This window comes from Eschrichtius robustus, chromosome 9, assembly GCF_028021215.1.
Source record: "Eschrichtius robustus isolate mEscRob2 chromosome 9, mEscRob2.pri, whole genome shotgun sequence".
Lineage (NCBI taxonomy): Eukaryota > Metazoa > Chordata > Mammalia > Artiodactyla > Eschrichtiidae > Eschrichtius > Eschrichtius robustus.
In genome coordinates this window covers 40,917,412-40,931,095 of record NC_090832.1, presented here as the reverse complement: position 1 = coordinate 40,931,095, position 13,684 = coordinate 40,917,412, and the positions used below count along the sequence as shown (strand labels likewise).

Sequence of the window (13,684 nt, the reverse complement as noted above, 5' to 3'; positions counted from 1 at the left end):
ACAGAAACATGTATTACAGGTTCTGTGGAACAGCTTTTCAAAATTAAGTTTGAAAGTAGACAAAACTTGGTGTTTTGAGTAACCTGGGGCTTTCTTACTTAACTCAAATCAGCCAGAGCTAAAGTGAGCAATATGTCAAATTAACTTGCTCAATTTTCTTTTCTTAACTTTTTCAATGCCCTTTAGGAACACCATTACTGAGAATCTATTGTTGGCATTTACAGCACAAAAACTGATTTTGGAAGGTTGATACTACAATCGCCTAAATATCACAAAACTGAAAATTGTATGGTACGTTATTTCATCATACTAAAAGGAAAAATAGAGTCTGTAGATAATCCATTTTTGGTTGAAATAAAAAAAGGCTCCAGAATGGTTTTAATGGTTGATTTATATTTAAATATAAGCAATGAATACAAAATGACCTCCACCTATAATTTTTAAAACTTGTTGAAATTGCTGACTGAAAAATTAATAATATTTTTGTGTCTTATCTTTCATATATTAAATGTGACGGTTATAAGAAAATAGAGCCTAGCATATTAATCTCACTGGAGCAGAAACTTCTATTTAAATAAAACACTGTGTTGGTCATTTAAAATAATTTACAAATCTATTCTCTTTAATGTTTTCAAGTTCAGTACAAATCAAATCTATCACTGAGTAAACCACATAACAAACGAGAGTCAAATGCATATCAGTATGCAATAACCAATCTATGTTTTAAATGAACCATGTAGAGACTACATTTCATATGAAAAATTATAAATTGATATAGGTATCAAAAGCAATTCCTAGAAAAACAATTATGTCTGACGACAATTTTCTTACCACTTGCCATGATAAATATCATTTGTTCCTCCATATGTAAAATAAGCAGTTATGGTTTTGCTTATTTTCCTTTATATGTAAAGACATAAAAATGAAGAAAACAATTGTCTTCCTTGTCTCTATGGAATCTCTCTGCTGGTCAATTATTTACAATATTGCTGCTACTTTCCAAACTCATTGGAAAAAATATTTTAATCATCCTGGGAAGAAGGAAATGTAGGTTAAGACTAACTCTTAAACATAAAGAACTATAAGTAAGCTAGATTTGATTCTAAAACAACCTTACACAACAACAAACTTACAAAAATGAATTCACTTCAATTGAGCCAATACCTACTCGAATATACTATTATATTCAAAAACTCTCAGTACTGATTTACAATACTGTGTATTCACAAAGCATATGTTGTTATAGACACAGACAGAAAACAGTCAAGTCCCTCTGTCTCCTTTAAAAATAAATAAAACATAAAATTAAATTGCGTGTTCCATGATCTATGTGCTTTGTACTCTAATGTTCCACATGTCTCTCAGCAGCACTGGTCTGTAGTTTTGTTCCAAAATTTCCATGTATTCAAAGTAATCACTCACTCGAAACCCATGCAGTGCTTCTTCCTGTCAAAAAATAGAAAGAGACGTTCATTCGCTTGGGTAAAGACACACAATTCTAAGTTAATGAGTTTTAAACAGTTAATGTATCATTTTTTTCAGCTATAGATGGGGGTTTTATGTTTCTAATAAATGTGTAACTGCTTTTATATTTAGTAGGCTATAGGTATATGATAGCAAAAAACCATGTCCCTATGAAACAAGGTTGCCTGTTTTCAAAACCAAAAATGCTTTACAGCTAACAAAAAACAAGATAATGAAATCTTCCTAATATTTAAGATATAATAGTTTCAATTATAGAATGATTGTTCACATTTGTAATTAGTAAAGACTCTAAAGCTTATCAAAGGATACTTATAATATTGCAAGAAATATCAGTTCTACAGCTACTGTTAATAAAATCTCCAACAGTCTGCAATTCATAATGTTGGTACTATGCATGTCTATACTAATTTGGAATTTAATGGTTAGTGTCCCAAATGAGGCACTCAAGAATGAAAAATAGTAGGAGCATCGATTTAGAATCTTAGACACTTTTAGGAAATTTTATGACTATTTCTTTTAGTATCTCCAAATACTCGCTATGCAATGCCTACCCTTCAAGGTAACAACAAAAAAATTCTGCAAAAGAAACATGATCCTTGATTCAATGTAATGTATTATGTTAGAAGTTTTGGAGGTTATAAAAAATTTTGGGCAATTCATGCCTTTCTGGAGAATATAGCTTAAAGGCAAAAGGTACTAACAATAAACAACAATTCAAAAGAATAAAATATAAGATATTATCAGATACCAAATATTGTGTTAGAGACAGTCTGTAGATGAGAAACATCAGTGTAGGGTAGTTACGAAAACATCACAAATTCTCAGTAAGAATGGATGTTTTTAAAGGCCTCAGATGTCGCTCGCTAATCACTACTAGATTAGTAATAGTTCACAGCTTGCACATAACTTGGGAGAAGAGTACACTTACTTGCCACATACTACCTAAACTCTGGGTAATTTTGGGGAAAAGTTAATTGGTACTTTAAAAAAAAGTATTATTACTGATCTACAAGGCTGATATTATAACTAAGAAAACTAAATAATGTTAAGTTATATGCATAAGATTACACCTTTAAGACTAGAGCTAATACCCTCGAACATAAAAATTTGAACTTTACTCTTAATTTTAAAATACTTGTGATGTTATCCATTGCTTCATTTCTTCATTCATTAACCTCATTCATTCCCTTATTGTATGTAAAGTTCTTGGTTATACAGTGAAGACCCAAAGATGAATGAGACAGGTCTCTGTCCTAAAACATTAACAGCTGAGGTATATATCATATCTCCAGTTTTATGTATAAGCAACTGAATCAAAAGGAAGATGTTCATCTTATGAATAGCAGAAATACTATGTAAATTTCTCTCTATCAAACGTATTTCACTTTGTTCTTTGGGCAAAAAATAGGATTGAAGTAAGACCAATCTTACTGTTCAAGAATTCACTTTAAACGGTTATAGTTGTAGTCACGGAACTATTTATGAAGTTATCCATTCTCTTCATTCAAATTATGTGTGATTTGACATTAATCACCCTTTCACTAAAACTATACCTAACTTGGAAAAGAATTAATGTGTTATTCTAACCAGAAGAAAACAAACCTAATGCCCGAAAAATTGTCTTAGTACATATTCATGATTTTTAAAAGAATGCTTATTGTTCATTAAATGTGAATTACAATAGGAGATGACAGCATTTGAACAATAACTCTAATAATTCTTTCTGGGCAAAAATAAGCAAAACCTATTTTAACATCTTTTAATTATTGCTCCACTTTAATTTAAAAATAAAAACTACCTATGGAGAACCATAGCTACTACTTGGTTTAAAAATACTTTTTTCCTTAAAACATGTTTTTTGAATTATGGCTTCCATTTTGGACATTAATTTTAAAATAAAGAGAAAATACTCTGATAACTATACTGAAGAGACACCCATAAAATGGCAAGTAAAGTTGAGGTCTTATTTCATAAGAGAAAGATAAGGCTATTAAGGTCTTATTTCATAATGAATTAAATATTCATTTTAAAAGGAATGTTTTTAAATTATATAGATTATTTAAAATTCACAGGCAATTTTAACTCTGAATAAAATTTTAGAATCTTTGAATTCCACTTTGTCTTCAAAGTGGAATATGTTTCATTTTATCCTAAATGTTCTCTTATAGCCTTTTCAGTGAATTACTTTTCTTTGTAATTATGACCTTTTAGACTGCCAGCTTATCATTCAAGTTATAAAGGACCATTTCCTCAGAATACTGCTTTACCATTTCATTTATAGACATAAGTATATTGGACTCTATATAAAAATATGAATTCCCTTATTCTTTAAATAGGTAGGCATATGTAATTATATAAGGTAACATTATCCCATTTTATATAAACAGTGCACTATTTGTTCAAGTCTTGTTTTAATAAGTTACTTCTGGAGCAGTTTGTCTTGGTTGGGAAGTTCATTATGAGTATATTGCATTTTCTTTTTCTGCCTAATGGCTTTTCAACCAGTGTGCCTTCAATGATTTGCTTTTTTTCATTAATGTTGGGTTTCAAATGTTGAACCATCAGAAAAGCATTAAAAATTACCATCCTAAACCACAATGCTGTGTGTGTATTCAATTACATAATATGACATATACACAGCTTCCCTCTCTCCTTTGTACATAGAATCTAGTTTCAAGTATGTATCCACTGGTTTTCTTTTACTACTGAAAGCACTTAATTAGAAGTTCCACTGAATTTAGGATTTTTTTTTTTTTAAAGTAAACAGACTAGTCAATGATACACTAGAAAGAGCACAGGATTTGGATTCAGACCAAAAAAGGGTTAAAACTCACCTATATTAGTTACTAGAAGTATGAACCTGGGAAAGTTTACAGATTCTCTAAGCCTCAATTTGACAGAGGCTGAATAACAGCATAAATTGTGTTGTCAGAACTCTTTACCATGAATTATAAAGCCTTATGTGATCTGACTCCTGTCTCATCTCCGACCATTCTTACTCCCTCACCTTGTTTTGGCCATAATGGTCATCTTGACACTTCCTAAGTGGGCCAAGCTCATTCCAACCTCTGAGCCTTTGCACTTGTCTTTCTTCTCATTTAGAAGGATTTTGTACAGAAATCTTTGTATTGCTTTTTTTCCTTTGCTTCATTCAGGTCTCTGATTAGCCTCACTGGGCTAATTAGCCTCAGAGTAGCCTTCACTGGGCTCTTTATCTAAACAGCACCTATGAATCTCACTCTCTGACTCCCTTACTGTGTTTGATTTCTTTATAATAAGATCTATCAATACCTGAAATATTATATATTTATTCACATATTATTTACCTACTGGTAGAATGTTAAGGTCAATTTGGCAAGGCCATGGCCTATTCTTGTGACTACAACAATGCCTGGAACACAGATGCTGGACAATGGTCAATGAGTGAATGAGCAGTACCTGTTAATCCCCTTGCCCAGTGCCTGGCATTCAATAAGCACTCACGGTATTAACGGTGGTCATAATAACATTTTTATTAAACTTTCTCTGAAATGGTTGAGCTAGATTTTCTTGATTGAACTGCCAATTTGTAATGTTAAGTGTGGACAGGCCCATTAAAGATTATTGACTCTAGTCTCTGCTCTTCAACCCTTTACCAAAAATGTAAGAGAACAATTCACTTAAAATATTAAGCTATTACTGTCCTTTCTTGCAACTTCTCAAGAATATGCCTATTATGGAAATCAAGCTATACCTATAATTTCAATCATTATTTTTATCAAAGTTTTCAAAAATAGTTTCCAGCAGAAATGTTTTTAGACCTACTGCAAGCCCTGTAAATTTGGAATTTGAATTGAAGATAAGGACTTTGAGGGTGGTAAATAGATACAAAGCATGAAAAGACGAAGTGTGCTCCCATGACATGCCTTAGTTTTAAGATTTTAGGACCAAGTTTAGGTATTTTCTGATATACCCTTTCCCTAATATTTAATTATTAATGCATTCAAAAGGTGATTTTTTAAAAAAAGATAATAGCTCTTTATAGCGTATGGAGGAAAAAAAGTAAGATATGTCACTTTGGGTTAAATTGGAACAAAGAGTCAACTCATTAGTAATCACCAGGAGGCATATAAAATAAGTTTGCCACAAAAGGTATAGAACTTACTATCCACTAAGGTAACTTAACGAAGGATTCGTATTAATGTCATCTCTCACATAGGAAGCACCAAATTATATAGTTAGAGTTGCATGAGAGAAGGGGTTTTGTGAACTTAGTTCTGCTCTTTACCCTTGCTAGAGATGACCTCTTGGGTGTTATGTCTGAACTATCATATAAAAAAGGACCTTCCTTCCTGGTCAAAGTGGTAGAAACACAAACAACCTGTAAGTCACGTTTCTTCTAGTATATTCTTCCTACAGTGTTTGGTATAATTAGAAATTCCTGGACCCAATATTCCCCAAACTTCTGAATCCCTCGCGTTCAAGCTCCAAAGGTAACATTTTCACATATTCTAAAGGTTGCAAGCTACTTGAGATTTTATATTAAAATCTGACAACGTAGGCCTCTGTCATGAAAACTCTATCTTAGTAGGTCTGGCAGGAATCTAGGTATATCAGTTTTAATAAGGACCCTAGTGATTTTTAAGATCAGGAAAGTTTAGACAGAAAGTGTAGTTCTGGAGAGAACATAATGTTCTTAAATATTTAGGATAAAGTATGCATTTGTAAAGACTTTAACTCAGCTGAGGGGTACATGGCATATGTGATGACTACAGAGATGATTCAGTTTTGGCTGGGTAAATGAGGGAATAGGCCTTGATCAGATACAACGTAAGAGAATGTTCCTGACATAGATCTGCAGTATATGCCTGGTATTACTACATGATATGATATAATACCAAGATGTCTCAGGAGCTGGAGAAGAAAATGGGAGCAAAAGTGTATAGTCTAGCAATGGATCCAGGAGAAAATCCTGTTTCCTTTGCTGTGTTGTTTGCACATTTTTTCTTAAAAAAAAAAAAATACAAGAGAAGGATGAACAGGGATGTAGAAACTCAAATAACTGCTACTTTTTTTTTTTAAAAGCACTTGCAATGTGTCAGATAACATTCTAGAAATATTTTACAGATATCATCTCATTTAGTTCCTCAACAACTCTATGTGATAGGTATTATTTCATGCCCAGTTAAACAGATGAGAAAACTGAGGCATGGAGAGGTAAGCAACATGCCCAAGCTTACACAGAGTGGCAGAATTTAACTTGAGGTGGACTCAAGTGATATAAGGTCAATGCAGAAAACATAACTGAAAACCACAGTTGAATAATACTGAGCATGTTGTGTTTGATCCTTTGGATGGTGAATTATTTTTAATACTATAAACACTTTTGTCTTTTGAGAGCTTAGTATACAATTATTTATTTATTTATTTATTTTTCAGTCTGATCTCCATTTCTTACCCTGTCAACATGCTCAGGTAACCACAGCTGCAATAGTAACAACAAAAAAAAACCCTCTTGACAATTTACTGATGGGTTGAAATTAATCTTATTTTTACATAATTATAAATTGGTTTTGCCATAATATGCAGGATTTAGTTGAAGCATTTTAATTTAGTATTTTGAGTCTTCACCGACTGATTTTCACTGGAAGGCAATCTTCTCCTAGCCTGGCATTTCAGTGACGTTTGTCCCCAGGTTGAATTCATAAACTAAAACCTAGATTGCTGTCAGCGTATTACCATGCAGAGGAATGTTATACAGCCAGTCTGCTGAAACAGTGGGTCTTCTGAAGTACTATCAAAGTAATTCTCCCTACACTTGTTGATTGTGTGTGGGTGGGTGCATGAGAGAGAGAGAGAGAGAGAGAGAGAGAGAGAGAGAGAGAGAGAGATTGATCCATCCATTAAAAACAAACCAACCCAACTTTAGACTTTCAAGTCTGAGATATTTGAGAATATTTATTTTGTCGGATGATGCTTTTGTTCCTGGATGTTTGATGCCTACAGATTTTCTGAACCATCATCTGTCACAGAAAAACGTTAGGTCCAAGGACTAAGCTCTTCAGCACACCTTTAGAAGTTGCCTTCTAGGTCAGCACTAATCTATCAGTCACCACAGTGTGGGAATAATGCACTTAGCTTCTCTATTATCCAACCCACATTCTTGTTGTGTCTAAAAAGATATTGTGAAAAACTCAGACAATACCTTGCTGATAAACTTATACCCATGGCATTCATCTAATCTTTTAGTGGTTTAATCAAATGAGGAAACATAAACAAGTTTTATTGCTTGCTTGGTTTTTTTTTTTTTAGTAAACCTGGGTTAAGAAATTTCAAGTCATCTTTTTAATATACTGATCATGAAGAATTGTTCAGTGGCTTACCAGAAACTCAAACACTGAGTCTAGATTCAATTACCTGATTTAAAATCTTGAGCCTAAACCAAAGTGAATACAGAATGGGTTGGTATTTTGTCTATACACATGCTTCAGACAGATTTTTATTCCTAAAGTAATATTTCCAACATGCCCCTTCTGTCAGTACATGAAACTTAAAACCGGGAAAAGAACTGCATATTTTCAATCTTCTGGAATCATCTCATTATCTCAAGTTTCTCGGGATAACTGATAATACTGTAACTGAAAACATGTTTGTGGTTTTCCAGTATTTTGGAAACTAATTCAATTGGGCCTGATTATTTGAACTTATTTACCACAGTCAGATGCTTGTTCTATCCATTTTTATATAATGATTAATATCCTCCTTTTAAAAAGTAGTTTTATTACAAAAGAAGCATGGGCCCATTCTTCAAAAATTCAAAAAAAAAAAAAAGCCCACATAAATATACACAATAAAAAGTAAAAGTCCCCTGTTTTACTCTTCCTCCTCTTTCCTCTCAGAAGCAGTCATTATTAAATATGTAGAGTCAGGGCACAACATGTAATCAACGTAAGAATATTATTATGGCTGTGGTATGTAGTTATATGGAGAATTATTGATAAATTTTTTTCCTTTTGTACAAGTCTGAGATTTTGGATCAGGTATAAAACATAATTTCCAAGGTTTAATCTCCCTAATGGTAGTTTAATGAGGACTTTTAAAATCATATATCTTTCTGACTGGGGGGATCTTTTGAGGGAAGGAAGAATAAAAATCACTTCCTTAATCAAAATTTCATGATTGGGTAATATGTGAATAAGTGAAAAATAGTATACATATGTTTATATACCTTGCAAAGAAGAGATTGTAACAGGGCTTAATGGAGTACTTAAAGGGGTATGTAAATGCATATTTAAAAATAAACTACATTGGAATTTATCTCACAAGAAAAATACCCACCAAAAGAAATCAGTGACCGTGAGACCTACCTGCTGAAAATAAAGTGAAATCACAGTAATAGAAAGGTATTAGAAAGGCATTTTTCCTAATACCTCAGATGAATGCAAATAGCAGGAGTAAGAAGTAAGGTTAGTTCCAGGACAAGTGCTAAAATTAATTCTTTGCCAACATGTTCTTAGTTTGGATTTAAACCAATTCAATTAATATTTTAGTAATTTAAATAGGACTTAGGTAGTAAAGATAATCTTTTTACCCTCACTTTAAAATTCTTTAAATTTAAGTTTTAAATTGATAACATTATGCTCAGAACACAACAGAGTTCCGGAAATATTTAAAGAGGTCACCATTTGTAAACCCTATTATAATTTTTCCTGGCAGTAATCAAGAAAGGGATGAAACTGCAATAATCACCAACATCAAACAGATTTAAAGGTGATGAAATATAAGGATATCCTTCTAATAGAAAGGAAGATGTTAGTAATGTTTGTTATTCAATGTGAATAAAAACTAAGTTCATTCATCTTTCCCTTTATATTTATTTACATTCTTTGTTTACTCTATCAACAAGTATTTATTGAGCACCTGCTCTGTGTCAGGTGCTGTTCAAGGCACTGAAAAATACATTAGTGAACGAGATAGACAAAAAACCACAATCCTTGTGGAACTTACACATTATACTGGGGAAGACTGACAAAACATATCTAAAATAATTTCATCCAGTGACAAACACTATAAGAGAAACTAAAGTAGGATAAGAGGTTAGAGAATTATAGGTTAGGAGATATAAAAATATAAGAGTTTGGGGAAATTTCAGACTCTGAAATCTCTATAACTGACCATTGCAACTAATGAAAATGTCCCTTACTGAAAAGGAACCCACATTTTGTCCTCAACATAATTCTCATTTACTTAACCATCCCTGTTCTCCAAATTACCTCTTACAGACCACTTTTTTCTTTTTCTACCTAAGTTTTCCTTCTACATGTATGACCATTGTCTTGTTATACTTTATTTCATTAAGAATGTTTCTAAGATCATAATTCTATTGATATATGTAGGAAGTTTGAGACCTTTTGAATTCAGTATTTATGAAGTAAAAATGCTTGATAGTTTCACAATCTTAAATGATCAATAACATGTACTTACAAAAAATCATCATTAAATGAAAAATAACTGATAAGTATCTAATGGTAAAGAATAAAGACAAAATTAATTCAAGTAGAAATTATCTGTCCACCTAGAAAAAACCTAATGTTGGTTTTGGTGTATGTATGCATATGCATGCATATGTGTGTCTGAGGGTAGCAGGGGGAGGCAAACATATTTTAAATTCAAGGAAAGATTTTAACTTAAAACAAAAAGTTGGATTTCCAGCCAGAATCACACATAGGGATATATTTATATATCTTGTATTTTCTAAAGTCCAGAGCTTCAAAAGTCCCAATATTGTGAGAAAGAAAGCAGCTATATCTTGCTTTAAAATATTAACTTATATATAGTAGTGACTTTTTTAAAAGAGTGTTATGATAGAATCTTTCATGGAACCCTTTTATAAAAATATTTGATAGTTTAGAAAAATATGAAGGTATAGGAAAATTACATTAAATGTTTTTAAAAAATATCAAAGCTCTGTATTAACACACAGTAACTTGAACTTTTATTGACTAAATAAGATACAGGAATATCCAAAAAAAAAAAAAAAAAAGCCCTTTTGGCACAGCATACTGGCTGAAAGCAAAATTTTGTAGCCAGGCAGCTTAACTTCATATCCTAGGCCCACCACTCTCTAGCACCACTCACCAGCTGTAAAATCTTGGGTAATTTACTTAACTCGGTGCTTCGGTTTCCTCATCTCTAAAATAAAGATAATACCTACCTCTCAAGGTTGTTTTTAGGATTTCATGAGTGTCTAGAAAAATATCTGGCATTAGACACCCCATCAAAGTTGACCATTAACTTTCAGCCAAAATTTTTCCTCTAGAAGTAAAGTTACTTACTTTTAGGAAAACCTGCAGATCTTGAGTCTGAGTGTGCTGTAGAATGTCTTGTTGTAGATGTTTGAATATAGCTATACAGATATATACTTGATAATCAGGACCAAGGAAAACACAAGTAGCAATATAATGGCAGATTTCTATCCAATCTAAATAATTCCAAAAACACTGAGTTATCCATTGCAGGCAAATCTAGGGAAAAAAAAAAAATTTAGTTCATTAGAAAACTTATAAAGCCATATTTGACTTTTAAAAAACAGTACCCAATAACTCACACAAAACCAATGAAGAGCTTAGCATTTAGTCAAAATAGAAAGACATTTTGCATACAAGAAGCCTAATAAGGATGCTTCACCTATTTGCCTAATGTGTGAGAAAAGTTTCATGGCCTTAGGATTCAGGACTTAGGGGTAACTGATGGTGTTCACACTGTTCATATGCTATTGCTAAATGCCTTCTTTAGTCATATTTTCCTCCTCTTACCATAACACCAGTCTGCTCTCTACAGATAACAAATGCTGAGACTATTTTAATTCAGAGATGGGAGCTTTTTCTATCCTACCTATAATCACAGATGTATAATTATGCAGATGACGATTGCTAAATATGCAAATGGACTCTTGCTGAATCAGAAAACAATTTAAACCTACTAGAATTACATAACATAAAAACTGAGAGCTAATGAATAGAATTCAAAAATGAGACTTTTTACAAAAATCATTTACTTTACTTTCTGAATAATATTTTTCAGATTATAAAAGCAATACATACCCATCACAAAAACAAACAGAAAACTTAAAAAAAAATACAGTGATTAACATTGTTAATATTTTGGTACATTAATGTTGCAGGTGGAATTGTGTCTTCCCTCAAAAATATGTCAAAGTCCTAAACCCCAGGACCTATGAATGTGACATTATTTGAAAACAGTGTCTTTACAGAGGTAATCAAGTTAAAATGAGGTCATTAGGGTGAACCCTATTCCAATATGACTGGTATCAAGGAAACTGAACAATCTGAACACACGCAGAAGGCAGACGTTGAAAGGACACACGTGGAGAATGTCACGTGAAGACAGAAGATTGGAGTGATGCATTATAAGCCAAGAAATATCTAAGGTTACCAGAAGCTAGGAGAGAGCCATCAAACAGTTCTTTCCCCAGTGCCTTCAAAGGGAACAGAGCCTTGCCAACACTTTTATCCCCCAAAACTGTGAGATGATAAATTTCTGTTGTTTTAAGTTACTGACTTTGTAGTACTTTGATACTACAGTCCTGGGAAACTAAGACAATTACTTTCCAATCTTTTTATTTTTATTTATGATTTACAATTTACCACTGAGGTTGGCATGCAAAGTTCATCACCAACTTCCACTGCCTAATCAAGTATCCACACAGTATGGCTCAGCTGCCCTGGGGAGGAAATATCATATCTCTTGCTCCTACTTGACTAGATGGCTTGAAAGAGTCAGTGGTTCTTTGACTAGAAGCAAAACGTTTTTAATTCCCTAATGCACTGCTGCCAGGCTTCTGTCTGTTCTTTGCTACAGATGTTAATACCAATCAACTTAGGACCATGCTTTGTTAATGAAAATGAGAGACTCTGGATGAATGAAGAAGGAGAAACAACCGAAGAGTGAAAATTAATACAAATGATCCAGGTAGCCAGAGAAAGCAGTTCCCATTCAGTTGTCAGCTTCATAGGTGACTAGCAAGTCGACAGTAATGAAGGGGTAACAGTTTCTATCTTCTTTCTAGTTGGCCTGACTATTCTACAGGTTGAATGGTGTGGAACTGTTGATCGTCAACTCATTTTGACCTTTAAGCCTAGCAATTTTATATGATTCAAACACAGATATCCGAAGTCAAAATACTTATTTATCCATAAAGCTTTACCCATATTGGTTAAAAAAAGTTGCCCCCAAATCTGCAATTACTTATTTATTATACATAGTTTCTAATGCAGTGGCAACTTCCTGGCACTTACACAACATTCAAGCACTGTTTTCTATACAATGTCTATTTTTTTCCATTAAATGGAGAATAATACCAGCCTTTACTACACATGGGAAATTTAGGAAAGGGAAAAAGAGAGATTATAATTGAAAGCGCATTGAAAATATATCAAGTGCTATGTAAATGTTATTCTATAACAAAGGTACAAATGTTTATTATTTAACAAACATTTATGTACCTAATCTAGAAGTGTTATAATTCTTCTGTGAACAAAAGACAGTTAGTTCCTGCTCTCATAGGACTTATATTTAAAGAGGAGACATACACTTTTTAAATATATGACCTTCTTCACTTGGTAGGAACTGTATCTGCTATTGCTATTATATGTGTAAGATACTCCAGAATTATTAAATTGTAATAGAATTCTAAAACACTATTTCCCTGGAAGAATGCTGAACCATGAGTTATAGTTTTTAATTCTTAAGGAAGTAACTTCTCTATATTTATAAAATGAAATAGTCCGTGAATCAGCTGAGTCTAGGACTCCAACAGGACAAAAGAAATAGTATGTGTCCAAATAGACATGAACTTTTTTCTGTAACATTTTTATTATGGAATTATTCCAAATATACATAAAAGGAAAAAAGCAGTAGATGAACCAGACCCATCAAAGCTTCAAAATTCTGACTGGTTGATATGTCTGAAGTCCATTTTCCTGTATAGGATCCCCCTCTTTAAAAATTTTAAGATAAAACACATCGTAAGTTGCTATATGTTACATCTGTGTTTACTTTAAAACAAACTGAATCAATTTTTCATTTCATTTACCACACACGACAAAAACAATAATCCAGAATAATAATACCAACATGACCACAAGCAATATGATTACTTAAAACAGTAGTATTTTTGCTGTTTTATTTGTCATTTAGA

At 32.5% G+C, this 13,684-nt stretch overlaps 1 protein-coding gene across 1 annotated transcript in view; it reads right to left on the bottom strand.

The window, feature by feature from the left end:
* Positions 1-842: 842 nt before the first annotated feature.
* The window catches only part of TBC1D32 (TBC1 domain family member 32), a 179,237-nt gene continuing 166,395 nt past the window's right edge, over positions 843-13,684 (bottom strand). Inside the window, exons 33-34 of the mRNA XM_068551463.1 lie at positions 10,800-10,988; positions 843-1,446 (exon numbers count right to left, since the gene is read on the bottom strand). Coding sequence (XP_068407564.1) covers positions 1,327-1,446; positions 10,800-10,988 — 309 coding nt within the window. The 3' untranslated portion in view covers positions 843-1,326. The remainder of the gene's footprint in view (positions 1,447-10,799; positions 10,989-13,684) is intronic.